This window comes from Hippoglossus hippoglossus, chromosome 19 (genome assembly GCF_009819705.1).
Source record: "Hippoglossus hippoglossus isolate fHipHip1 chromosome 19, fHipHip1.pri, whole genome shotgun sequence".
Lineage (NCBI taxonomy): Eukaryota > Metazoa > Chordata > Actinopteri > Pleuronectiformes > Pleuronectidae > Hippoglossus > Hippoglossus hippoglossus.
In genome coordinates this window covers 14,606,286-14,630,945 of record NC_047169.1, presented here as the reverse complement: position 1 = coordinate 14,630,945, position 24,660 = coordinate 14,606,286, and the positions used below count along the sequence as shown (strand labels likewise).

Genomic DNA, 24,660 nt, shown 5'->3' with positions numbered 1-24,660 from the left:
GCTCTCAGCAATACTCTGGCTCCCCCTACAGGTAGGATGCGTCATTTCCTTACGTAAATACGAGTTGCAGTAAGAAGCCAAAGAACCAAGTCGACAGGTTTTTTTTACAAGCTAACAAACTAAAAGAGCAGCAAGTAGCCAATGCAGTCATCAATGTATCAAATCACATAACCTGCTACTGATGATAAACTAGCGAGTCCACAGCTTCATGTACGCAGCCCAACGTACGTTACGCAGAACAGAACAAGACGTAAAACACAGCAAAAGTTATAACTCATTTGTCCAATAACATCAACAAGTCCAACTCTCTCCGGCTGTGGTTGTTGGTGTGTGTGACGCAGGTCTTAATGTTCCAGCACGGTACACCAGAGTTAAGTCGTGCAGTTCCAGACATGTCATTGTGATGGAAATTCATCTTGAGATTTGAAATAATGAAATTCTCAGACTGGAGTTGCCTTTGAGTCTTTATAATAGTAAGCTCTGCAGAGTTTACACAACAAGCATGGGTGCTCAAAATGGAACTGGCCGCAAGTTCACAAAAGCCAGAACTTATACAAAGAGGCGTTTCATAAAACATAATATGAAAAAAGACATGAAAGACATGAGATCATCATCTGTGTCTGTCCGTCTGCTGTAGCAGTTGGAACAAAATATCACCAAATAAGGGCATACACCCTGTTTATCAAGGTCATAGCAGTGAGACACCGCCAAATAAGGGTTCCATCCTGTCAGGTAGACAGTATCACAGCAGTGAGACACCTGGTCAGGGGGATTTCCAATACCTTAGACACTGGTCAGTGCAATTTTCCACTACACTTCCCCCTTTGATCATCAATAAAAATATGATCACTAACGAAAAATAATCAAGAAACATCATAATCAACATCATAATTATAGAAGAATATCGACGAGTCTTCAACCCACGCACTTTGCGTATGTACAGGGTCACATCCACCATGGAGAGGTTCTAGAACATCGATGCATGGTGGGGAGGTGCAATAGGTAGCCGCTGCTGTTTTTGTGGAAAGAAAAAAGTTATTTTCCTGTAATTGAGCAAGCATTCGAAATGAAAATGGAAGGAAATCAGGTCAAACAACATCATCATCTCATTAACCATTATCAAAATTTAACATACTGTATTGATTGGCAAAAGTAACTCATATTAAAATGTAATAAAACATTACATGTCAACATACAGTATATCTAAGGTTGAAAATATCCAGTAAAAACTTTTTAAATTCTTGCTTGGAAGTAAAATTGATTCAGTATGTACAAACTTCATAAAGTAACTTACATCAACCTTAAAAATTCACAGAGCTTCAAATTAAAGCATCATAAAATATGAAGTTGAAAGGATAATTGCAGTAGCAGTTTTTTTCTAGTGAAATCACTAAGAAACACATAAGCAAGCTGGGGGGAGAAAATAACATAAAAAAACTAAAATTGAGTATCGTCATCAGAACCATCTGTGCTGTCAGTGTCCAGGTAGGGAGGGATGGGGAATAAGTTACGGATCAAGGGGACCTGAATCACTTTATCTTGTGTCTAGTCAAATTTGCATGTGCTGGATGGTTCTGAGAGGACACTGTAGGAAAAGAGGAGTTCGTTAGATCATCAGAGACTTTTATAGGAGTGCATCTAGACAGAATAATGTGCAAAACAATAATAGAGGAGATCATGGATAACACGCATAGTGAGCCTCTGAGGCCACACAGCCCTGGATGTGTGGCACTCTCGGTGTGGAAGTATCAGTGTGTGTGCTTTGAGTTGAAGGCGTCATCTGGTCAGATGGAGCTGGTACTCATTTGCAGTGGCTGGCGTGGATCCAGGTGGCTCTTTCAGCAACTTTCACTGCTGTGTGGGTTGTGAGCAGTACCTGGTAGGGCTCTTGCCACCTGTTTCCTGATGTCTGAAAGAGAAGAAGTCAGGTTAGAGCAATAGGACAACATATCATGATCACACAAGTCTGTGGATGGAAGCGGAGAAGACGGAGGATCCACACCAATGTGGGGAGGAGTTGCAAAAAGAATCTCATAAGGTGAAAGATTAGACCTGGGTCGTTTTCTCATCCTCATGTACATCAGCACCAGAGGCAGGACTTTGGTCCTTGTGAGACCTGTGTCTTTCACAGCACTTTGCAAGTTTAGTTTTGAGTGTGCCGTTCTCTCATTCCACAGTTCCACCACTGGCTGGATGATATGCACAGTGTGTTCGCACATCCATAGTTAGATGAGTTGTTTGACAGCTTCGTTTACTAAGTGTCTGCCGTTGTCACTGGAAATTCTGCTAGGAATTCCCTATCGTGGAATAAAGTCTTTTAACAAAGCAAAATGGCAGACAGAAGATCTGTGATGAGACTGTGGTGTGCTATCTTTTTACCAGAAGATGTGAGGAAGTTTCTGTGTTGCCAAAGGGTGCCAAAATCATGAGTTACACCGAACGCATATCTGGAGTCAGTGTAGACTGTGAGTGTTTTACCAGTAGCCAATTTGCATGCTTCCGTGAGTGCGATGAGCTCTACTGCCTGGGCTGAGAGGTGATGAGGAAGAGAACTCAAGAGGAGAACTTCGTTATCTGAACAAACAGAAAAACCAACACAGTTAGTACCAGAGACAGGGTCACGTGTGGCGGACCCATCGACATACAGAATCAAGTCAGAGTTAGAAAGAGGTTCGTCAGAGAGGTCAGGTCGTGGGGAACACTGGACTTGAAGTTCAGCCACACAGTTGTGTTCTTCCCCGTCATCCGGAAGTGGAAGAAGTGTGGCTGGGTTCAAAGTTGAACAGCGTTTCACTGTGATGTTGGGCATGTCAAGAAGAACAGTGTGATACCGCAACCAGCGAGCAGCAGAGAGATGTGAGGTCTTCTGTTCTGTAAGAATGAGAGACACAGCATGAGGAACAAGGAGTTTCAAGTCAGAGTAACCTACTATGTCTCGTGAGGCAAGGACGGCTTTTTTCACAGGCGGCCACTGCACGCAAACAACGTGGAAGGCCAGCTGCCACCGGATCAAGTTCGGCGGAGAAGTAGGCGACAGGGCGATATTTGTCACCATGAGACTGAAGGAAGACGGAAGTCATGCAGCGGTCTCTTTCATCCACAGCCTGAACAAAAGGTTTGTCAGGGTTAGGGAGAGCAAGAGTGGGAGATTGCTGCAGAGTCTTCTTCAGTGTGACAAATGCCTTGTCTGCCTCTGGAGTCCAAACGACACGTTCGTGAGGAGTGAGTGATTTGCCATGGTACAGAGCACCTAAGGGGGCTTCAAGAAGAGCAAAGTCAGGAATGAACGTTCTACAGAAAGAGCATGTGCCGATGAATGACATGAGTTGTTTCTTCGTCAAGGGTTTAGGTGTGTTAACAATAGCTTCTACTCTCTTATCAGACAGGGATTTGCCATCTTTGGTGACGACATGACCCAGAAACGTGACAGTTTGTTGAACAAACTAGTTTGCTGAGGCTGACTTTATGGCCCTCATGAGCCAGATGTCTCAGCAAAGCGATCGTATCTGTTTCACATTGCTCCTGTGTGGGACTGGCAACTAGTAGATCATCAACATACTGCAAGAGAACTGAACCCGGAGTGAGGATGAGGGGTTCAAGGCTGTTCCTGAGAGCCTGATTGTATAATGATGGAGACTCACAGTAGCCTTGACACAGGCGTGTGAAAATGTAGGCCTTGTTTTCAAAATTAAAAGCTAACCAGTACTGGCTGTCCCTGTAGACAGGAAAACAAAAAAAAAGCATTGGATAAGTCTACAACCGAAAACCACGCTGCATTAGACGGAATTTGGGAAAGCAGCGTGTATGGGTCGGGAACAATAGGTGATCGAGCAATTACAGCATCATTCACAGCCTTTCAGATCCTGCACAAACCGCCACTCTGTAGGTTGACCTTTTTCTCTGATCTTCTTAACTAGGAACAGTGGAGTGCGGACCGCTGAATCAGGGCAGGGGACAATTACACCAGCCTGCAAAAAGGATTCAAAAACAGGACGTATCCCCTCCACTGCTTCCTGTCTGAGTGGATATTGTTGTTTGCATGGCCTATAATCAGATTTTGGAGTGATTTTGACTGGATCACAGTTTCTGATGAGGCCCACATCCTATTTGTCCTTTGCCCACAGTGTTTCAGGCAGATCTGAAAGTAAAGGAGAAACATCAGAGGGGCTGGACAACATTGCATAAGAATGAAGGTGATTTTCAGTCACAACATTTGGATGTTAAAGAAACCAATACATACCCAATAACACATTCAATAAACAAATACATACGGAGATCCCTTCCCTTATCCTTATACTTTAAGGCCTCTGACAGTTTGGCTATGTACAGAACTTATAAAACATGTAGGTAAGAAGGCGCAGATTTATCTGTCCTCCCTAACATATTTCCTGTACATAAAGTGAACTTAGGTGACCTTTACAAAATTAAGTTTGTGACCGTTAACACACAGTTCGAGTTGAGGCATTTTCTTAAAAGCATCACTATTGTACTTAACATAAGAACCACAAAGTTGTGTTTGCTCTGGTGTGTGTGTGTGTGTGCGGTTAGTTTAGCAAGCATTTCTTCATTGCTTTATCTTGTTTGTGTGTGTGTGGTTAGAATTGCAAGCGTTTTCTTCATTGCTTTAGCTTCTGTGTGTGTGTTTCACTTCCCTTTTTCTGATCCTCGGCGGGTAGATTGGTCGTCTCCCCCCCGTCTGCCCCCTCCTCACTTTCTGCATTTCAGTCGGCAGTGAAAGTTCTTGTCTCCCCGTCCTCTCGCTGCTGGGGGCAGTCCCTTGCCCAGTGTCCTTTTTGTCTGCTGACGAAACACTCATCTCTGGCAAGTGGGGGTCGTCGAGAGAAGCCTCTCCCACGGCCACGTCCGCGCCCCTCTCTTCCTGGTACAGTGAAGTTGGCTCTGCTCTCAGCGCTATCTTGTCTGCGTGGCCTTGACAGGGCAGACACAGCCTGCATCATGGTTAGCTGGGCTTTCTGGAGTTTTTGATCCTTTTTCTGCTGAGCTTTGTCTTTGGTTTCTTTGTGTTGACGTTCAGCATGTTCAGCATGACGTCTGACCTCTGTCAAGTGAGCATCCTCAAGCCCGATGCAGGTGTGGCCTACGTCTGCCCGTAGTGGGGGGAGCAGACCATTCAGGGAGGCCTGTTTCAGATGTGTTTCATAAGCCCCTGGCTCGTTGCCAAGGTTGTCAGGTATGGGGATGCCGATGTGTTGATTAAACAGGACGGTCAGACGTGTGAGGAAATCTCCTATGGTTTCGCCTGGTTGTTGTTTGCACCCCGTTATTTTGGACATGTCAATTTTATTGGGGAAGGCGGTCCTCAGGGCGTTGAGGAGTGTGTTGAGAGCGTTGACGTATGCTGCATTAACCGCATCATCCCAGTCCGGTGAAGTCAGACGGAGGTCTCCCCCACAGTGCGGACATATCTTTGCAAAGTCAGTGGGGCCTAAAGATGAGGAAGAGGTGGCGTCATCATTCAGTCCTCCCGCTGCCCCATCTCCATAGACTGGGAGAGCGGTGGGTGGAGTCTGAGATGGGCCTGATCGTTGATTGGTGGAGTCTGGTCTCTGCACATCATATGGAGGAGGGTTTTGTCGTTGGCGAGGAGGAAGGCAGGCGTCGAGGAGAGGACTGCCACACCCTGTCAAGGGAGAATACAGAGATCTATATGATTTCTTTTCAACTTTCTCAGTTTCCTTCTTGTCAACCTTAGCCATCTGTTTAAATGTTTGTTTTCTGTCCCTACACTCTGCCTCTTTTTCCCACATTGCAAGACACTTCTTATTATCTTCTGTCTTCCCACATTGTGACCTTGATTTATTTTTATTTATTTATTTTTCTTTTTAATTCTTCCTCTCTCTCGAGGAGTTTCTCTCTTAAAAGTTTAATTTTTTCAACAATGAATGACCCGTTATGAGGAAAAGCAAAGTCTCTGGACCATATTGGAAGAAAATGTTACACTTTCCCGTCCTCACTCTTGCAACCATAAAGCCCACCATTTGGACTTTCTGTATGAAATCGTACTCATCCACAATTTCTACATCTTTATCAATTAAGTGTAGGAAATCGTACTCATCCACAATTTCCCTTGAACACTCAATTTAAGACGTGGACGTCTCCACGAATCCTTGTTTCTTTCTCCGGCAAAACAGGAAAAATGCCTTCAACTAGGATGATTGCCACAAGGACGAGTCAGATTAACATCATTAATCCACAATAATCCAGAGAGAATGACTAATACACCCGTTCCAAATAAAACCCTTTAAATGTATTATTTCTTATGTTTGATTTCGTATTTGAGAAATCATCTAAACAGTCATGAAAATCAGAATTTCAACATCTCACCAGATATAAAATGACCAAAGAGAGGTCTTTGGATCCCTGTGAAGAAGGTCCGGAACCCAAGTTATTTCGGCCCTCTCTTCTCTTAACTGTTGGAGGTAGAGGCAGAAGATTTTCTCTCCTGGCTGATCAGCCACCGAAGACTTCTCGGGTCCAGACGATCTTTCAAGGGATCCTGTTCGTGACGCCAAGTTTGTGATGGAAATTCATCTTGAGATTTGAAATAATGAAATTCTCAGACTGGAGTTGCCTTTGAGTCTTTATAATAGTAAGCTCTGCAGAGTTTACACAACAAGCACAGGTGCTCAAAATGGAACTGGCCGCAAGTTCACAAAAGCCAGAACTTATACAAAGAGGCGTTTCATAAAACATAATATGAAAAAAGACAATGAAAGACATGAGATCATCATCTGTGTCTGTCCGTCCGCTGTAGCAGTTGGAAGAAAACATCACCAAATAAGGGCATGCACCCTGTTTATCAAGGTCATAACAGTGAGACACTGCCAAATAAGGGTTCCATCCTGTCAGGTAGACAGTATCACAGCAGTGAGACACCTGGTCAGGGGGATTTCCAATACCTTAGACACTGGTCAGTGCAATTTTCCACTACATCATTCTCCCTTTTATAAGTTTGTGTACCATCCGAAAATATTTAGAAGCTGCTACTTTAAGGTATAAAACTACCTAATGTCGCATTGGGTAAAATTACAAAAAGATATAAAAAGTGTGAAATAAAAGTGTGTAAAATTGAAGCTTTGCCCAAGCTAACACTCAAAAAGTGAACAGATTCACATGTACTACACTTTATCCGTACCATTATTTCACATTTACCTGTGACCTTGCACAGAGACCCTTGGCTTTCACCTGTCAGCACCTTCAGCATGGACACAAATATCACACTGTGCTGTACACACGTTCAAGTTTTGTCAAGTTTGCTTTCCTTCTTTTAATCACACAACTGATTGTTGTAAGTGATTTTATTTTTCCATGCCTTATCTTTACTTATCATTTGTTGGGGTATGTTGTGTGTGTGCATTGCCTTATCATTGTGCAATGGTAAAATGTCAGTCCACCTGTATAAAAGGAGGCTTGTCCGTCTCCAGTCTTCAGTCTCTAGTCTCCAGTCTTGAGTCTCCAGGTGAGTAACATGATCAAAGACATGCTATCATTTCTATTGCAGCATTTCACTGTAATATCTTCAACCTCAGAGTGACAGGAGTCAAATTGGCTTTTTCTGCACCACTGAGATACTTTATCTTCCACAGTTGACAGCAGCGCCATGACAATGAAGTGGGCCTTTGTTCTGTGTGCCATGGTGGCACTGTCCGAGTGCTTTATCCAGTAAGTAGACTACACCGCTCTATTTTTGATTTTCCTGACATCTTAAACCTTCATTAGCTGCTCTGAAATGACACGCATGACACTTACATTACAAGTGTTAGGCCTCTTCTCATGTACTCATGTAGAAAAGGTCTAAACTTTAGTGACACTTCATCTCTAAGTTAGGCTGAGGTGCCTCTCACTGGAAATTCAGAAGAAGCCTTTAGGGCGCTCTGTAGGGAGGCACACAGAGACATCACAAACACACTGAGATGTCGTACCCACACACACGTAACATATCTGTTAGTTATCTAGATTGTCTCGCTATGAGTGATGACTCCAGTAGCAGCACATGTTGTATGAAGTAGAAAATTCTCGCCTCTAGAGTTTTCTGATGGCCAAGACCACGTAACCCAAGCCGATCGAATCCCAGGTGACTGTCTGAGCCAGCGGTTCAAATTTTCAACCAAGGGGCAGGAGAGGATATTGGAATTTGTCAGAAGGAGTTTAGTTAAAGCGTAGATTTAAAAATGAGCACGGCATTCCAGATTCCTACTCATGAGCGGTCACTGGTATTAGGGGGCTGCCCACCTTTGGTTAGATGTTGCTCTTTTTTTCATGTAAATGTCATGATGCAGAGATGGCTCAAACGGTTTACTCTATGTGAGCACTGGCCCTGCAATCTCCAAGACTGATTGAAAACACTTGGTGGCGTTATGATCCATCATTAGAATTAATTTAGATATGTTTTTAATAAATAAAAGTTTATAAATATAGCCGCAAGTGCAGAATTGAAATTGCTGTCTTGTGTGAATCGTAGGCTCGCTCTGGAGAAAGGTCAGACTGCCAGGGAGGTCCTGGAGGAGCAGGGTCTGTGGGAGGAGTACAGGCTCAAGTACCCATACAACCCCATGGCCAAGTTTGACCAGAGCTTTGCAGTAGGCGGCGAGTCCATGACCAATGACGCTGACGTAAGTAACAGAGGCTCAAGCCTAAACAGACCAACTTTTACAAATGTGTGATTTTGGTCCTGAGTAATCTTTGTAACTCCTCTTCGTCTCCAGCTGGCTTACTATGGAATCATCTCCATTGGAACTCCTCCTCAGTCCTTCAAGGTCATCTTTGACACCGGCTCCTCTAACCTGTGGGTGCCCTCCATCTACTGCAGCAGTACAGCCTGCAGTAAGTGAAACTGTACATGCATATACACCTTGACAACTTTTAAACAGACAGACGTTAGATGACTGGTGGGAGGTTCAGTGAGAACATTTTAAGAAGGTTATGTCTTCTTATCTCTCTAATTTGAAGGTGTTTCCAGCATTGACAGATTACACATGGTTGCCTGTGAGCACCAGAAATGGTCATAAGATTTCAAAACTTGGGTTTTGGTTTAGGTTTTTGGATTATCACCAAGGGTCTGAAAGTAACTGGCTGCTAATTTAGGCTGAATAACAAGAGTACAGGAAGGCAGATCACACAGGGAAACTAAAGAGAGAAGGGATCTGATGTGTCTAAGAATGAGCAGAGTTGTGGTTATGCTAATATGTATTTTTTGCACATCTGTAACTGCCTAGACAACCATGACAAGTTCAACCCTGGCCAGAGCAGCACCTACAGAAACAACGGCGGTTCTCTCGATATCCACTATGGCACTGGCAGCATGACCGGCATCCTTGGATACGACACTGTGACGGTGAGAATTTTGAACTACTGGACTTAAACATGGATTATTCCTTTGTCCCACCATGTTCAAAAAGCTACTCTGACGATTTGAAATTGCCACAGCAGAATCTCATATTTCATAGTTTCTAGTCTTGGAAGATGTATATTACCAGCTTTAAGATTCTGCTGCAGTTTGAGATGATTTTAAATCCCTTGATGTCTTGATGTGTGGTTTTCAGGTGGGTGGCCTCGCTGTGAAGAACCAGATCTTCGGTTTGAGTCAGTCCGAAGCTCCCTTCATGCAGTACATGAAAGCTGACGGTATCCTGGGCCTGGCCTACCCACGCCTGTCTGCCTCCGGCGCTACCCCTGTCTTCGACAACATGATGAACGAAGGTCTCGTCAACCAGGACCTCTTCTCCGTGTACCTGAGCTCGTAAGGACGCCATAGTTCTGTATGTAGGGAAATAGGACATATTTCTGGATGTCAAAGAAGCAAACAGCATTGTATCATTTTCTTCAGAAACTTTTACAACTGAGATTGTTAGCTTGTTTATCAGCACATTCTTGCTTTCCACTATAGTAACTCTCAGCAAGGTAGTGTGGTGACCTTCGGTGGTATTGACCACAACCACTACTATGGCGCCATCACCTGGATTCCCCTCTCCAATGAGCTGTACTGGCAGATCACCGTGGACAGGTAAAGCCAAATCCAAGCAGAGGTTGGCTAAGTGATAAAACGGTATCAAAGGTGTTTGACACGTGTCTTAACTTTCTCCACTTCAGTGTTACTGTCAACGGGCAGGTTGTGGCTTGCAATGGCGGTTGCCAGGCCATCGTGGACACCGGCACTTCCCTGATCGTTGGACCTCAGAGCAGCATCAGCAACATCAACAGATATGTGGGAGCTACCAGCCAGAACGGAGACGTAAGTCAAATTTTTATTAAAAAAATCGAATTCTCCTGTGTTAACAGGTGAGTAGAAATAAATTCCAATGCTCTCTCATTTCGTTCACTTTCTTTTCTCTCTCCCTCTGCAATCAGTATGTTGTCAACTGTAACTCCATCAGCCAAATGCCTGATGTGACCTTCCACATCCACGGACAGCAATTCACCCTCCCAGCCTCGGCCTACGTCCGTCAGGTAAGTGTTTATTTCTCTGGCGCCTTCAGCATTTTCTCCCCCCACTGTTTCCCCCTCCATCTGAAACTCTTCTCCTGAATCCCCCCCCACAGTCTCAATACAACGGCTGCCGTACCGGCCTCGGCAATGGAGGTGACAACCTGTGGATCCTGGGCGATGTCTTCATCAGACAGTACTTTTCCATCTTCAACAGAGCCCAGAACATGGTGGGTCTGGCCCGGGCTAATTAATCAACCTGATGTCAACTCGCAGCAATCAGAGAGCCTTTCAGCAATGATAAATATATCTTAGTGCAATAGCAAGACTTAAAACATGCATGGTTTCCAATGTAACTGTAATATGTGATGATTGAGACTCCAATCTTTTCCCTGTCTTATAAATGATTCAACTTTCTCTAATTTAATAAAAAGAGTTAAATCAGTTTTATTGGTGTTTTGTCATTGAATTGTACCACAGACAGACATGACTAAATCTGTGTGGACAATGAGCTCCCATGACAACTTAAATAAGATGGCAGCCCAAAAAACATCCTTTGATACAAAGGCACTATGGACAAAGGGTGGTCAACAGACTAACTGTGTAACTGAGCACACTGGGTGTTAACCAGATTATATCATGTTCCAGTCTGTCTCATCCAAGTGGTAATAAATTATCATCATATTTAAGGTGAGCAACAACTACTAGAGAAACCAACACAACATAAAGGGTTAACCTTGTAAGAAACAACTTCACACTACACCTGTTATACCTTTTCTTGACAGTTCCCATATGCATTGGTAATTTCTTAACTAGGGCGGCTTTGATACCATATGATCTTTTTAAGATCGATTCAGTTCAGGATATTTCAGTGTACAATACCAATTTAGCCTGAATATAAAAGGAATTCTCAGAGAATGAGAGTTGTAAACTGCAAGGAAACCTCCATTTTGAAGAATATTAAGGAAGGCCCTTCACAATACAATTTCAATGTGTGTAAATACGTGTCCCATTGACTCTCGTGACTGAATCAAACAAATACAAAGTAAACATCAGTACTGTTCAGGTCCTTGTTACCAGTGTTGGTGTTTATTGTTAAAGTGTAAAGTGAGCGCAGGTCAGCAGGAGTGTGGAGGGATCCCACTCAGACAGAGACCCTGACACGGTACAAACCAACTGCTGCCTCTTTGCTAATTTTCCTTAATTATCCTTAAACTAAAATAATAAACTTCATAACAAATAAACTTTATTCATATAGCACTTTACAAGGAAGAAATAACACCAGACAGGGAGGTAAAATGAGAATAAAACAACGGAACATGAGCAGAGAGAATGTCACTTATATGTTATTAAATTATTATCATTACTATCAAAATGGCTAATCGTTGAGATTTGATTTGACTGTCATTTCTGATTTTATTGAACTTAAATTGCATTGTAGGATCTTTTTACTCTTAAGTCCAATACACAACCTTGTAATTTGTATACTCCAGACAATGTGATGCATATGCACAATGAACCTTTTATTCCAAGTATGAATGAATTGTCAAATCTGGACTCATTTAGTAATTCATGGTTGTGGTCAGCAGCTCGATCGGAGTGACACACGCCTGCAGAGTGTCTTTACTCACTATATTTTCTGGACTGAAGTGAATGTTAAAGGTTTGAGGACAGCGTTCTACTTCCTCCTTTCAGTAGGCTTCAGTAGCAAAAACCTGTTTGACAACAGACTCATGCCTGTCTTTCTTAGTGAAGTCCAACAAGATCATCATAGTTCACATGAGCAGTGGAGCTTTCTGATGAGCACCACAGGACGATGAACCCACTGCAAGGTCAGATCTGAGGGAGTGAAGAACTCCAGGAAGGCTGAGGATTACCATAACACAGTGAGCAGTGTTTCTCTAAACTTCTGACCTTTATGTTTTTTTTTGGCCAATAATTCAATGTGTGCTGTACAGCCATCATGTTTGTATTAGATTGCAAATTGAGTTTGAGATGTCTTTTGTAGAAACTGAGATGTCTGCAGAAAAAGACACAGGGAGTGGACAAGTCACAAGCTTCTGTGACTGGATGTCGCAACTACCAGGTGAACTTCACAACATTCCTCTCTGCAGTCTGGCCATACCAGGTAAGAAGGAGAAACAATGTGCAACTATTTACACTGCTACTGCGTTTAACTCAACGACATTATGATTTTTCATCACACTAAGATTAATACATTGTCACTGCCATGTGCAAAAAAATCATGTTTGTCCATCATATCTTTTGATAAGTCATAAAAGCATCTTTGTGAAATGTATTTTTCCACATTTGCCATTGGGGCATTAAATGCTAGATTTACAGTAGTTTAAGAAAAATATTCTCATTTTTAACATGTTGACATTGCCACTGCTTGCTGTTCATCCAGTGTGTTGGATTTATGGTGATTTATTGGCTGAAGTAAAATATAATATTATTGCTTTCATGAGTGTAGGGTTCTCTTCCTTGGAGTCTGCCATGTTGCACATACAGTATCCTCCACATTGTGAAGGGACGGGTGAGGCGAGGGTATTCAGTTGGTTGCAATATGCAACTTCACCACTAGATGCCACTAAATCCTACTCACTGAACCTTTAAGCAGGTGACTTGTGCCATCAGAATCAGAAAGTATTTATTGCCAAGTAGGTTTACACCTACCTGGAATTTGCCTTGGTATATAGGTGCATACAATGAACATAAAACATAAAAACACAATAAGTACTACACATAAGAAAAAAACAATATCTAAAATAGAAATATATAAAAGATATAAAAAGTAAAGTAAAAAGTAAAATGCAAAATGCAAAACAGGAGTGCAATGTGAATGTGCAATATGCAATGTGCAATGTAATGTAATGTGTGTCAATGTAACACAGACTTGAGGCGTGGGGGCGGGATAAGAGTCCAAGTCAGGTGGGGGTCCCGGGCCTTGTTGATAAGGCCAACTGCAGCCGGGAAGAAGCTGGTCTTGTGGCGTGAGGTTTTGGTCCTGATGGACCGCAGCCTCCTGCCGGTGGGAGCTGATGTTCAGCTCCCACTTGAGGTCCTGGGAGATGATGGTGCCCAGGAAGCGGAAGGACTCCGCAGTGTCGACTGGGGAGTCTCTCAGGGTGATGGGGGTGGGTGGGGCTGGGTTCCTTCTAAAGTCTACAACCATCTCCACTGTTTTCAGAGCATTGAGCTCCAGGTTGTTCTGACCACACCAGGTCACCAGATGGTCAATCTCCCACCTGTAGGCGGACTCATCCCCACCAGAGATGAGCCCAATGAGGGTGGTGTCGTCCGCGAACTTAAGGAGTTTGACGGACTGGTGACTGGAGGTGCAGCTGTTGGTATACAGGGAGAAGAGTAGAGGGGAAAGAACACAGCCTTGAGGGGAACCGGTGCTTATGGTCCTGGAATCAGAGACATGCTTCCCCAGCCTCACGTGTTGCCTCCTGTCAGACAGGAAGTCTGTGATCCACCTGCAGGTGCAGTCAGGCACACTCAGCTGGGAGAGCTTGTCCTGTAGCAGAGCCGGAATGATGGTGTTGAAGGCAGAGCTGAAGTCCACAAACAGGATCCTGGCGTAGGTTCCTGAGGAGTCCAGGTGCTGGAGGATGAAGTGAAGGGCCATGTTTACTGCATCGTCTACAGACCTGTTGGCTCTGTAGGCAAACTGCAGGGGGTCCAGGAGAGGGTCAGTGATGGCTTTGAGGTGGAACAGCACAAGGCACTCAAATGCCTTCATCACCACAGAGGTCAGGGCGATGGGTCTGTAATCATTGAGTCCAGTGATCTTTGTTTTTTTGGGGACAGGGATGATGGTGGAGGTCTTGAAGCAGGCTGGTACGTGGCATGTCTCCAGTGAGGTGTTAAAAATGGCTGTGAACACCGGAGACAGCTGATCAGCACAGTGTTTCAGGATTGATGGAGAGACAGAGTCTGGCCCGGCTGCTTTGCGGGGGTTCTGTCTCCTGAAGAGTCTGTTGACGTCCCTCTCCAGGATGGAGAGAGTCGTCACTGTGGTAGGGGAGGAGGGAGGGGGCTCTGAGGTGGGCAGTTGTGGAAAGGCGCAGGCCTTTGCTATGGTGGGGGAGGTGCAGTTGATGGGCTGGAGGGTGGTGTCATGGGGGATGGTGTCAGGACTGTCCCATTGTCTTTCAAAGCGACAGTAAAACTCATTCAAGTCATTGGCCAGGCGTGGGTCGTTAGTGGAGTGGGGGGCTCTAGGCTTACAATTTGTAATCTGCCTAAACCCTTTCCAGACAGAGGCAGAGTCATTGGCTGAGAACTGGTTTTGGAGTTTCTCAGAGTACAGACATTTAGCTTCTCTCACCTCCTTGCTAAACCCGTATTTCGACTCTATAAATCTGTCTCTGTCCCCACTCCTGAACGCCTCTTCCTTCTCCAACCTTAACTTTTTGAGTTTGGCTGTGAACCAGGGTTTGTCATTGTTGTAACACACCCTGGTGCGTGATGGAACACAGCTGTCCTCACAGAAGCCATGTTGACTCCCTTAGTTTTGCTAATATTAGGCTACACATATTGTACAGCTATGGTCATAAAAAAGTAATAAATAAATTAATAAATAAATAATCTTACCTGATGGCAGCGCTGGAGGAAAAGTCAGATGAGCACTGTGACTTTCTGGACCAATATCTGAATGGCAATAAATGAGGAATTTTCACTACAGGCCAAATATGTTCAAGTGGCATTATTGGAAAAGTCAACAGATCAGCACAGTCATTGCGATTATTCCTCTGGGAATAATGAATGTCTACTAATTTGCATGGGGATCAAGATGGCAAGACAGATTTTTCCGTCTGGACAAGTGTTTGTCCGACGAAACAACTGACGTTCGACAACCCAACATCCACGCTGCTAACAAGTGCATATATGGGTTTCCCTGCTCACTGACCATGTTTTTGTTTGGTAATTCCTAGGAAGCCACGACTCAATGACTTATGATTTGGACATCAACTCCTCTATCATTGAGCCTGATAACCTGAAAGGACTGAGCAAGATTTATTGTGCACGTCGAATTGTGCACAGGTGGGCAGTCACTCAGGTGAGGGGAGTCTACGACCTGTCAGTGCTGGATGTATTGGAGCATATGTAAGAAAAGAGAGGGGGGGGGTATCGACTGTTGTTGTGGCTTGTGTTGCAGGAGGAGTCCATCACAAAGCAACTGGATGCAGGAGTTCGTTACTTTGACCTGAGGATCGCTCGCAAGCCAAACGACACTGACCCGACGAGGCTTTACTTTTATCATGGACTGTGTACGCGGACCGATGTGGAGGTAAAGAAATGAAACGTTAAAAATAATCACAAGAACACTTCTGCTTACATATGTGAATATTTAGGAATCGTTTTGATTATTTAATTATTTTATATTTCACCATATAGGACTGAGACATTTCACCATATAGGACTGAGACAGACATTTATGGAGTCACGGGAGCTGATATCCATTATGACATAGAATCACCTTCTCTTTAGCAACTAGTGCTTAAAGTAAAAGCACAAGGTTCATTTTGTGGCTGCAATGCTTCAAATCGAACTGAATTACAGAGCTTTTATTTTGAAAAGTTGTGAACTTTGGTCTGAAGATTGTGTCGATTGCTTAACAAACCTGTGAAATATCCAGTAATTCCAGACAAGTTTAGAGCGGGCACTGCACTATTCAATTTGACCACTTTTATTCTGATTAATACAACAGTAACTAAGTAAATACATAAATGTACTACTTTTTAAAACTGCATGTCATCCCTCTCTTGCTCGTCCCATTTCCTGTCACCTACATAGAGTCAGATAATATATAACATATTTATATTTAATATATAAATACGTACACACACATTTTGGAGTGCTTCACCTTGAGTGTTTTCTGGGAGGAGGCCCTTTTTAAAATCCTGGCTACAGCCCAAACACAAAGAATCCACAGGTGGTTGAGTTGTTTTTGATATTTGATCATGTATGAACATTTAAGTAGTAAATCAAAATGATCCACAAAGGTGAAATAAGAGCTTCCTTTTAAATAAGTAATGTTAGTCAAAGAAAAAGTACAACAGAAGAGAAGACTCCAGGTGTTTAATGAATTCCCTTTTGGCTGCTGTGACAGACTGTTCTCAGGATGATTCATGACTGGGCAGAGAAACACCCCAAAGAGATCCTCATCCTGGCCTTATCCCACTTTAAAGGGTTCGACAAACAGAAGGCAGAGCAGCTCCACATCCATCTCATCAGTTTCATCAAGACCTTGTTTGGAGCCAAACTTCTCCATAGAGCGGTACAAAATCCAGAATGTTTTATTAAGTCAAACATATCTTGCCCCTAACAACACTGCTTTAAAGTAAAAAATAACATATTTCAATGTATGACAGTGGGACATTCCTACACTGAAGAGCTGCTGGGACCAAGGCAGAAACGTCATAGTTTCATATGATTATTCTGCAAATCAGCACCCGGAGATGTGGGGTAGGATACCTTATTACTATGGTGATAGTATGGACCCTGCAGAAGTGGAATCAAAACTCCGCCAGGGTTTGGAAAAAGCTAGGTCTACTCAGGGTGAGTTCTCTCTGTTCCTGCCACTCATTGGGCTCAGTATGCTTTTGACAAACATGTGTCCATGCTGTATGTGGGTCCCACTTCCCTGTCCCATGTCCTGCAGGTTTCTACGTATGTGGCTTGAACCTGACCCTGCCAGAAGATTCCAGGATACTCAGGTACATCTTCCGTCCCCGTGACAAATTAACGAAGGTGCTACAGAGGAGTCTGCCCACGCTGCTGCAGTGGGTGAAACAGCAAGCCGGCCAAAGACCCAACATTGTCGCCTCAGATGTGGTGACTCGAGACAACTTTGTCTCAACGGTTGTCCAGCTCAATATTTCAAAGTTAGAGGATCCTAGTGGAATTCTGTTTAACGTCTTGTGATCATTCAGAATCAAACACAGTCTTTTTATTTTTTGGGCCATTTCACCATTAAAACACACCACTGATGCTTGATTGGAGTTTTTAGTATCATCACCAGCACCATTCTTCATAAATATGACAGAGTCTGTATTATTCTTAACAAAATATACAGTGGACACAGTTAATGATGTAGTAGACTGTTGCATTAGGGAATTGGCTACACTCTGCAAGTGTATGTGCTCTATATAAATTCAACATAGTAAAGTAATAGCAGAATACTTTAATACTATAACTTTATAAGGATATAACTATATAAGCAAAGCAAAACAACTTGCTTTTGCTCAAGTAGTTAAGTTAACTTGGTACTTAAAATTTTACTTGAGTAAAATGTTTGAGTACTACCTTCACCACTAATAAATAAACTTGACATACTCACAAGTACACCTCTTGGCTATTGCGTAAGGAATATTTATGTTTATTTAATAAATGTTTATTTATTTGTGCTTTTACCGAAGTGAAACGTTTGAATACTTCTACTATCTTACTAACTAGTGCGCCTCTTGGCCTATTGTGGAAGTAAAAAAAGTTGATGTGTTACTTTTACTTTTAGCTGAGTACTAGTTTGTATATCTTTGTCTATTTAATTGTACTTTTACTCAAGTGAAATGTTTGAATCCTTCCTCCAACACTGTTGCAATAAAGTATTCACTTTACATGTGGAAGTACAAAAGCTTATGTGGTACTTTTACTTTTAGCTGAGTACTATTTTGTACATTTATTTGTACTTTTCCTTAGTAAAAAGCGTCAATTCTTCCTCTACCACTGATTAATAAACTTTATATACTACTGCCCCTCGCGGCCTTTTGGCGCCCCCGTGTGTGGATTCATGGTATTGCAATAAAGTGCCAACCTCACGTGTGAAAGTTGTTGAGTGTTTAATGAGTGGCTAACGTTAGCTTAATAAGTGTCTAACTTTAGCTCAGTGAGGTCACAGCGACACTCGGTGGATTAGGATGTTCAGGCTCGCATGGCGTCGGTCGGTGTCCACAAGCAGCGGCTGTGAGCCCGCTCGCCTCCTGACTGCGGGGATCTGTGGAGCGGACAGCCGGCAGCAGAGCTCCGGGGGCAACGCGAGGGGCTTCAGACTCACTCCCCTCCCACCGGCAGGCGACGGGTCCCCGCTGCTCCATCCTCAGCCGGCCCGCTACCTCAGGTAAAGCAGCGGCTGGTGCTAATGCTAAGTTACCGTGAGACAAGTAAACAAGCTAACACGTGAAGTGCAGCTGTGCAGACCGGGGACGAGTCATGCGGAAGTCCCTTAACAATAAAACCATTTAAAACGCCCCGACCCTTAAACATGGCCACTGCGCATCCGTCTGTAAACAAAGACGTTCAACACTGATCTACATGCCTCAAGCAATAATTCGGTATTAGCGACATAAGCTGCCAAACATCCCTCATGCTCAATAACCTCCTGTATCTTGTAGCTAGTTTGCTCAGCACGTTGCACCTGCTAACGTTATAGTGAAGCTAACTCCCCGTGGTTGTCGTGTTAAAAAATGAGCTGGATATGTGTCTACTTGTTACATCGATTTAGCCGAATTTAGAGAAAAGGGCTGATCTTTGTAAAAACGTGTTCAGCCATGTTTCCTGGAGCTTAGATGTGTGCTGAGAAGCAACGTCACTTGAAATGAGCTGATATTCAAGCGGAGTTCTGTGATAGGCTCAGAGCTGCAGTGCGTGACAGCGACAGAGGCTCGAGAAGCAGCATCTGCAGGATCAGCTCATCGGGACACGGGTTAATACTGTAAAGGCTACTTAAAGCAACTCAAGGCAGGTGAGGCTGCACACTGTCAATACAGATTAGTTTGGATTAGACAACGACACTGGAAATACACGTTTCCCTTTTCTAGATCTGTTGCTTGGTGATTTGGGAATAAAACAGCAGACATTTGATTTTTCACAGCAGGAAAACAGCTGTAATAATAACACTGTGCATTAGATAACACACACATGAAAGCATCTGGGCTTTTCCTGCTGGGACATGTTTGTGCACTTATTACACTGGGGTTCAAAGGTCAGAGACCACTTCCCCATTAAGCCGTCTCTGACCCACTGTTAATGAGGATTACAGCTGAATAACTAGAATATCACTCAGAGTACAACAATCCCCTTATGAAACCAGATTTAATTCACTAGATCCAGATTTTTACTTTGATCTGCACCAAATTTCACACACTTTTAATGATCGATCCCGACTGTTTTCTTTCATCAAGAACCACGAATGAAAATATGGAAAAACGTCGTATCTCACAGAGTTGAAGAAAGAAATTCTTGCCCTCCCTTTTAATGAGTTCATCGTTGGGTTGAGTAGTTTTGACGTAATCCTGCTAATAAACAAACAATCAAACAACATGGAGGGAAACATAAACTTGGTGTTTGTAATAAAGCTATCAGGTATTTTGGAATTCCCTAATTAGAAGAGCGTGACCAATAAATCAGTTCCAATAACTTCTACAGATATGAGCCTTACACAGACATATCAGTGTTTGTGTTTACCTATATGGGCCAATGAGAACATGCAGAAAATCCATGCATTTATGTTATTTTTTACATTAAAAAAAACTTTGTTTCTTAATTCAAGTTCTATATATTGGGTTGTATTTGTGTTTTCCTTTTCTTTGCAGTTTTATTTATCATAAATGTTATGGTTAAATTGTAAAATATCAAGCCTCAAGCCATTTTTTTTGTTAGGGATAATTGCCAATTTCTTGAATATATATATATATAAAGTTTATTACTTTCTAATATCGGAATAGGCACCAGCCACAAAATCCCAAAACGCCCCTACATCTGATTAGAGACTGTTGATGTAAAGGAAAAACACAAGAGCAGCAACAGTTAGTATCATTGTCAAAAAATACATTCATAACAAAACATATAATATCACCATTTTAATGAATTTAAACAATTCTGCTGTAGCAGTCTGTTTTTCTGTTTCTTTAGTTCCCTGCTCTGTCTGATACCTGCACTAGTGTGTACTCTATTATCAACACAGTTTTCTAATCAGTGTGTATGTTTGGGTGTCCAGTCCATCTGTCTTCATGAGCATGGCATCAGGGGGTGAAGGTCCAACCTCCACTCCTCACAAACACACCAACAGGTTAGCCAAGGAGAAGTCCCCCTACCTCCTTCAACACGCGCACAACCCTGTCGACTGGTGAGTGACTAAACTACACACACATATATATATATATATATATATATATATCCTGACAGCTGATATTACACAGACCAATGTGATATTTGTTGTAGGTATCCATGGGGACAAGATGCTTTCGACAAAGCCAGGAATGAGGACAAACCTATTTTTTTATCCGGTAGGAAGCTGCGTTTACACCTGGTACAAAATGATTGACCTTACTTTCTGTGTTCTATGTCCACTGAGAGTTGGTGCATACTCGCACCAGTCATAACTGGTCACATGTACATGCCCTCGGTTCCATTCATAATAAAATGAGGGTCAAAATGTCAGATGCCACGCTTGGGTGCCTTATTTCATTCTTCGGGTGACTTCATTCAAAATTTCCTAATGCTTCATACCTAGACAAAGCTTTGATATGAGATGACATGTCTTATTTCCTGTGGATCTCTGTTCCTCCCTGACGACCAGTGGGCTACTCCACGTGCCACTGGTGCCATGTCATGGAGAGGGAGTCATTCGAGGATGAGGAAATTGGAAGAATTCTCAGCGACAACTTTGTCTGCATCAAACTGGACCGAGAAGAGAGACCTGATGTGGACAAGGTCTACATGACCTTTGTTCAGGTATGTGCGCAGTTGTTGTCTCCCGCAGATCTTTCTGATCTGCTTTTTAAGCTAATGTCTTTTGGTTGCTAACGTCTATAGGCAACAAGTGGAGGTGGAGGATGGCCCATGAGCGTTTGGTTGACCCCTGATCTTAAACCTTTCATCGGAGGCACATACTTTCCTCCTAGAGACCATGGGAGACGACCTGGACTCAAGACAGTCCTCTCCAGAATCATGGAACAGGTAAACAGGTGTGTGTGTGTGTGTGTGTGTGTGTGTGTGTGTGTGTGTGTGTGTGTGTGTGTGTGTGTGTGTGTGTGTGTGTGTGTGTGTGTGTGTGTGTGTGTGTGTGTGTGTGTGTGTGTGTTCCAACTAGCGGTGACACACACGTAAAAGACACTGACGAAGATGTCAAGAAAGTTTGTGGTGATAAGAGCTGAGGACGGTGTAAACAAAATCACGTGATCTCCGCAGCGGAGCTAATACGTCACCTCCTGCCTCTGTCTGCTGCACCCGGCTGCTCCAACTCTCACTTGACTAATGCTGAGGATTTGTTGAGTCTGTGCAGTGAATCTCCCGCTGTGTTGTGCATGATTGAAAGGCCGACTGTGGGTAAACTCTGTAGCCAATTCTCCAGATTTTACCCTGAGGTCATGTAAACGGTTCTGTCTCTGTCTTTCTATCTCTGTCTCTCCTCTCCTGTCCTCTCCTCTCCTCTCCTCTCCTCTCCTCTCCTCTCCTCTCCTCTCCTGGTCATGTACCAGGAGTGGCATAACACTGCTGTTGTGTGCATAAAGGGGGAAACATTGATGATTGTTACATCCCTTCAAGGTTCAGGGGAACGGTGGGAGATTAATTAGATTAATAAGAGGTGCTGGTTGGCAGATTTTCTTTTCACCTTTGGACAGAGCAAGGTGAGCAGCTTCCTCTTGCTTTTAGCCTAAATGATGATTTAGGCTAGCCGTGTCCTGGCTTCATATTTAATGGGTGGAAATGACAGCGTTATCGATCTTTTCATCTCACCCTTGGCAAGAAAATAAATGGGCATATTTCCCAAAATGTCAAGCTGTTCCTTAAAGCAACACTTATTATTATTATGACATTTAATTATGTAGATGTAAGTAATATCAGTGGGCTGGAGGGGGCAATGCAGCAGCAGCAGCAGCAGAGGAGGACAAAGTGAAACTATCCAAATCATCATCTTAAAGTGTGTTCATGTTTATGACGTCCTCAGTGTCAGTGTTATTTCTTTTTCTACTTCCAGTTGTTAAATAGTTCTCAGCCGTGTGCATCCTCTCTGTTATCTCTACATTTGGCACGTATGACTTATGTTCCTCAGTGGCGGAATAACCGTCCTGCTTTGGAGTCCAGCGGGGAGAGGATCCTTGAAGCTCTAAAGAAAGGCACCGCCGTGGCTGCGAACCCCGGGGAGAGTCCACCTCTGGCCCCAGATGCTGCTACCCGCTGCTTCCAGCAGTTGGCCCATTCTTACGAGGAGGAGTACGGAGGCTTCAGAGATGCTCCCAAGTTCCCGAAACCAGGTAGACGTGAAAAAACTCTTAGTGTTCACCCCGCTCGCTTCTGCTCCCCCATACCTCACTCTTTTCCCATCTCTCTTTCTCACTCCGTAGTGAATCTGATGTTCCTCATGAGTTACTGGTCTGTGAACCGCTCCACGTCAGAAGGGGTTGAGGCTCTTCAGATGGCCTTGCACACGCTCCGCATGATGGCGCTGGGAGGCATCCATGACCACGTGGCACAGGTTCTCACCATCGATTGTATATAAAGACAGACCAAGCATCTCCATTTCCTCCACATATGCATAAATATCCTATATACAAACACTGCCATCTTTCACATTTAACGCCAGAATCACGCTGATACACACACCTGAGCAGTCGCGAGTCAGTCTCAGATGTCAATCATTACGTTTCACCCGATTTTTAAAGCATCAAATTCAAACCAAACATATCAGAGAATGATCATGTGAATACACATCAATGTGATGAGAAATTCTAAAAAGGACATTATTTAAGAAAAATATATTTGTCGTGTACTTTGACATTTTAATTTGATCCATGTCCCATCCACTAACATGAAGGAGGCAGGGGTTGTGACTGTTATTGCAGCCAGCCACCAGGGGGTGATGGAGATAGATTTGGCTTCACTTTCTGGATGCTGTCATGTTGTCTATCTTTATTCACAGTCTATGTTTCACACATTTTGTTCTACAGTGACTCTCACTATTAGTTGATTTATCAGTCAACAGAAGATTAACTGTAACTTTTATATTGATCAATTATAAGCATTTCAGTGATTTCTTTAATTAGAAAAGTCAAATTGTTTCTGGTTCCAGCTTCTTCAGTGTGAGAAGTTGCCACTTTACTCCGTCACGTGTTCCAGATGGATGTCAGCAAGATAAAACAACACAGTTTTAGAGCAATGTTTTTGGCTTTGAGAAGTTATAATGTCAATTTTTCACAGTTTTCTGACATTTTATTGACCATTTGATGAATCGAGTAATAAAGAAAACGACCGTCACACTAATCAATATTATTGATAATCAAGAGTAATTATTTCTTGCAGCGCAAGTTACTTCATTTACAGACACACTGACAGAAACCAACATGTGAACTGTATTAGTCTTTCTATTACCATTAACATGAACTTTAGTCTTCAATTTTTTTTATTTCAGGTTAGATTTGCTTATGTTGCATGACAGATGAGAAGGTTGTTTCCAGATCAACTGTGCAACTAAAGGAAGGTAAATACTGTATCGCTTTCAATGCTCTGTATATGTCCCTCTCTCTCAGGGTTTTCATCGTTACTCCACTGATTCCTCCTGGCATGTTCCGCACTTCGAAAAGATGTTGTACGACCAAGCTCAGCTGGCTGTAGCCTACATAACTGCCTCCCAGGTGTGTGTGTGTGTGTGTGTGTGTGTGTGTGTGTGTGTGTGTGTGTGTGTGTGTGTGTGTGTGTGTGTGTGTTCTTTGCCTATCTGACAGGGCAATTATTCCTCCATCATTCTGTATCTCTTTTATCCTAGTAATTTATCATCATATTACCCAGTCAGCAAAAACCATTGGTGAGCGACTTGGCAAACATTCCGGTCCTCTCATAATCACAGTGAAGTTGCTGTTGCACACAAACAGCACATTTGGGTAGTTGTTGATCTTTTCTTTCCATTCAACCAGTTTCCACAGAAAAACACATTTGAAAAAAGAGAGCAAATAGATTAAATTATAATGACCTCCCACTGCAGCGGACAGCGGTGAATTAGGATGCAACAACAAACCGAGTCATCAGAATGTCGTTGTTTTTATTTTTTTCAGTGTAGGACGGGCTGGCCTGTGTTTCACAGTGGATATAGACTGAGATGCAAAAAGCTAATTAGGACACAAACTCCAATACAGACCCACACATACTCTTGTGTTAAATGAGGCTGTAGAAGCCTCGTCTGCACTCTTGTTGAATGCTGCAGGTAAGATC

General features: G+C 43.1%; 4 protein-coding genes across 4 annotated transcripts in view; all 4 read left to right on the top strand.

Moving 5' to 3' along the window:
- Positions 1 to 2,407, top strand: part of pkd1b (polycystic kidney disease 1b) — a 36,141-nt gene extending 33,734 nt beyond the window's left edge. The window contains exon 45 of the mRNA XM_034570667.1: positions 2,397 to 2,407. The gene's annotated coding sequence lies outside the window, so the exon portion shown is untranslated. The remainder of the gene's footprint in view (positions 1 to 2,396) is intronic.
- Positions 2,408 to 7,575: 5,168 nt separating this feature from the next.
- On the top strand, positions 7,576 to 10,827 carry LOC117752630 (pepsin A-like). The gene is made up of 9 exons (XM_034570149.1): positions 7,576 to 7,683; positions 8,483 to 8,633; positions 8,727 to 8,844; positions 9,237 to 9,355; positions 9,564 to 9,760; positions 9,908 to 10,024; positions 10,111 to 10,252; positions 10,369 to 10,467; positions 10,560 to 10,827. Exons 1-9 carry the CDS (start codon positions 7,622 to 7,624, stop codon positions 10,695 to 10,697), a joined length of 1,143 nt encoding a protein of 380 aa, XP_034426040.1. The 5' UTR covers positions 7,576 to 7,621; the 3' UTR covers positions 10,698 to 10,827.
- A 1,334-nt stretch (positions 10,828 to 12,161) lies between these two features.
- LOC117753380 (PI-PLC X domain-containing protein 1-like) lies at positions 12,162 to 17,571 on the top strand. Its single transcript, XM_034571457.1, has 7 exons — positions 12,162 to 12,329; positions 12,452 to 12,571; positions 15,387 to 15,511; positions 15,611 to 15,742; positions 16,565 to 16,732; positions 16,827 to 17,013; positions 17,117 to 17,571. The coding sequence occupies exons 2-7, from the start codon at positions 12,460 to 12,462 to the stop codon at positions 17,377 to 17,379; spliced, it is 987 nt and encodes a 328-aa protein (XP_034427348.1). The 5' UTR covers positions 12,162 to 12,329; positions 12,452 to 12,459; the 3' UTR covers positions 17,380 to 17,571.
- Positions 17,572 to 18,153: 582 nt separating this feature from the next.
- spata20 (spermatogenesis associated 20) overlaps positions 18,154 to 24,660 on the top strand; it is a 43,186-nt gene continuing 36,679 nt past the window's right edge. Inside the window, exons 1-8 of the mRNA XM_034570804.1 lie at positions 18,154 to 18,571; positions 20,450 to 20,578; positions 20,674 to 20,738; positions 21,032 to 21,186; positions 21,268 to 21,411; positions 22,508 to 22,709; positions 22,800 to 22,930; positions 23,982 to 24,086. Of these exons, the coding sequence (XP_034426695.1) occupies positions 18,372 to 18,571; positions 20,450 to 20,578; positions 20,674 to 20,738; positions 21,032 to 21,186; positions 21,268 to 21,411; positions 22,508 to 22,709; positions 22,800 to 22,930; positions 23,982 to 24,086 (1,131 nt within the window). The 5' untranslated portion in view covers positions 18,154 to 18,371. The remainder of the gene's footprint in view (positions 18,572 to 20,449; positions 20,579 to 20,673; positions 20,739 to 21,031; positions 21,187 to 21,267; positions 21,412 to 22,507; positions 22,710 to 22,799; positions 22,931 to 23,981; positions 24,087 to 24,660) is intronic.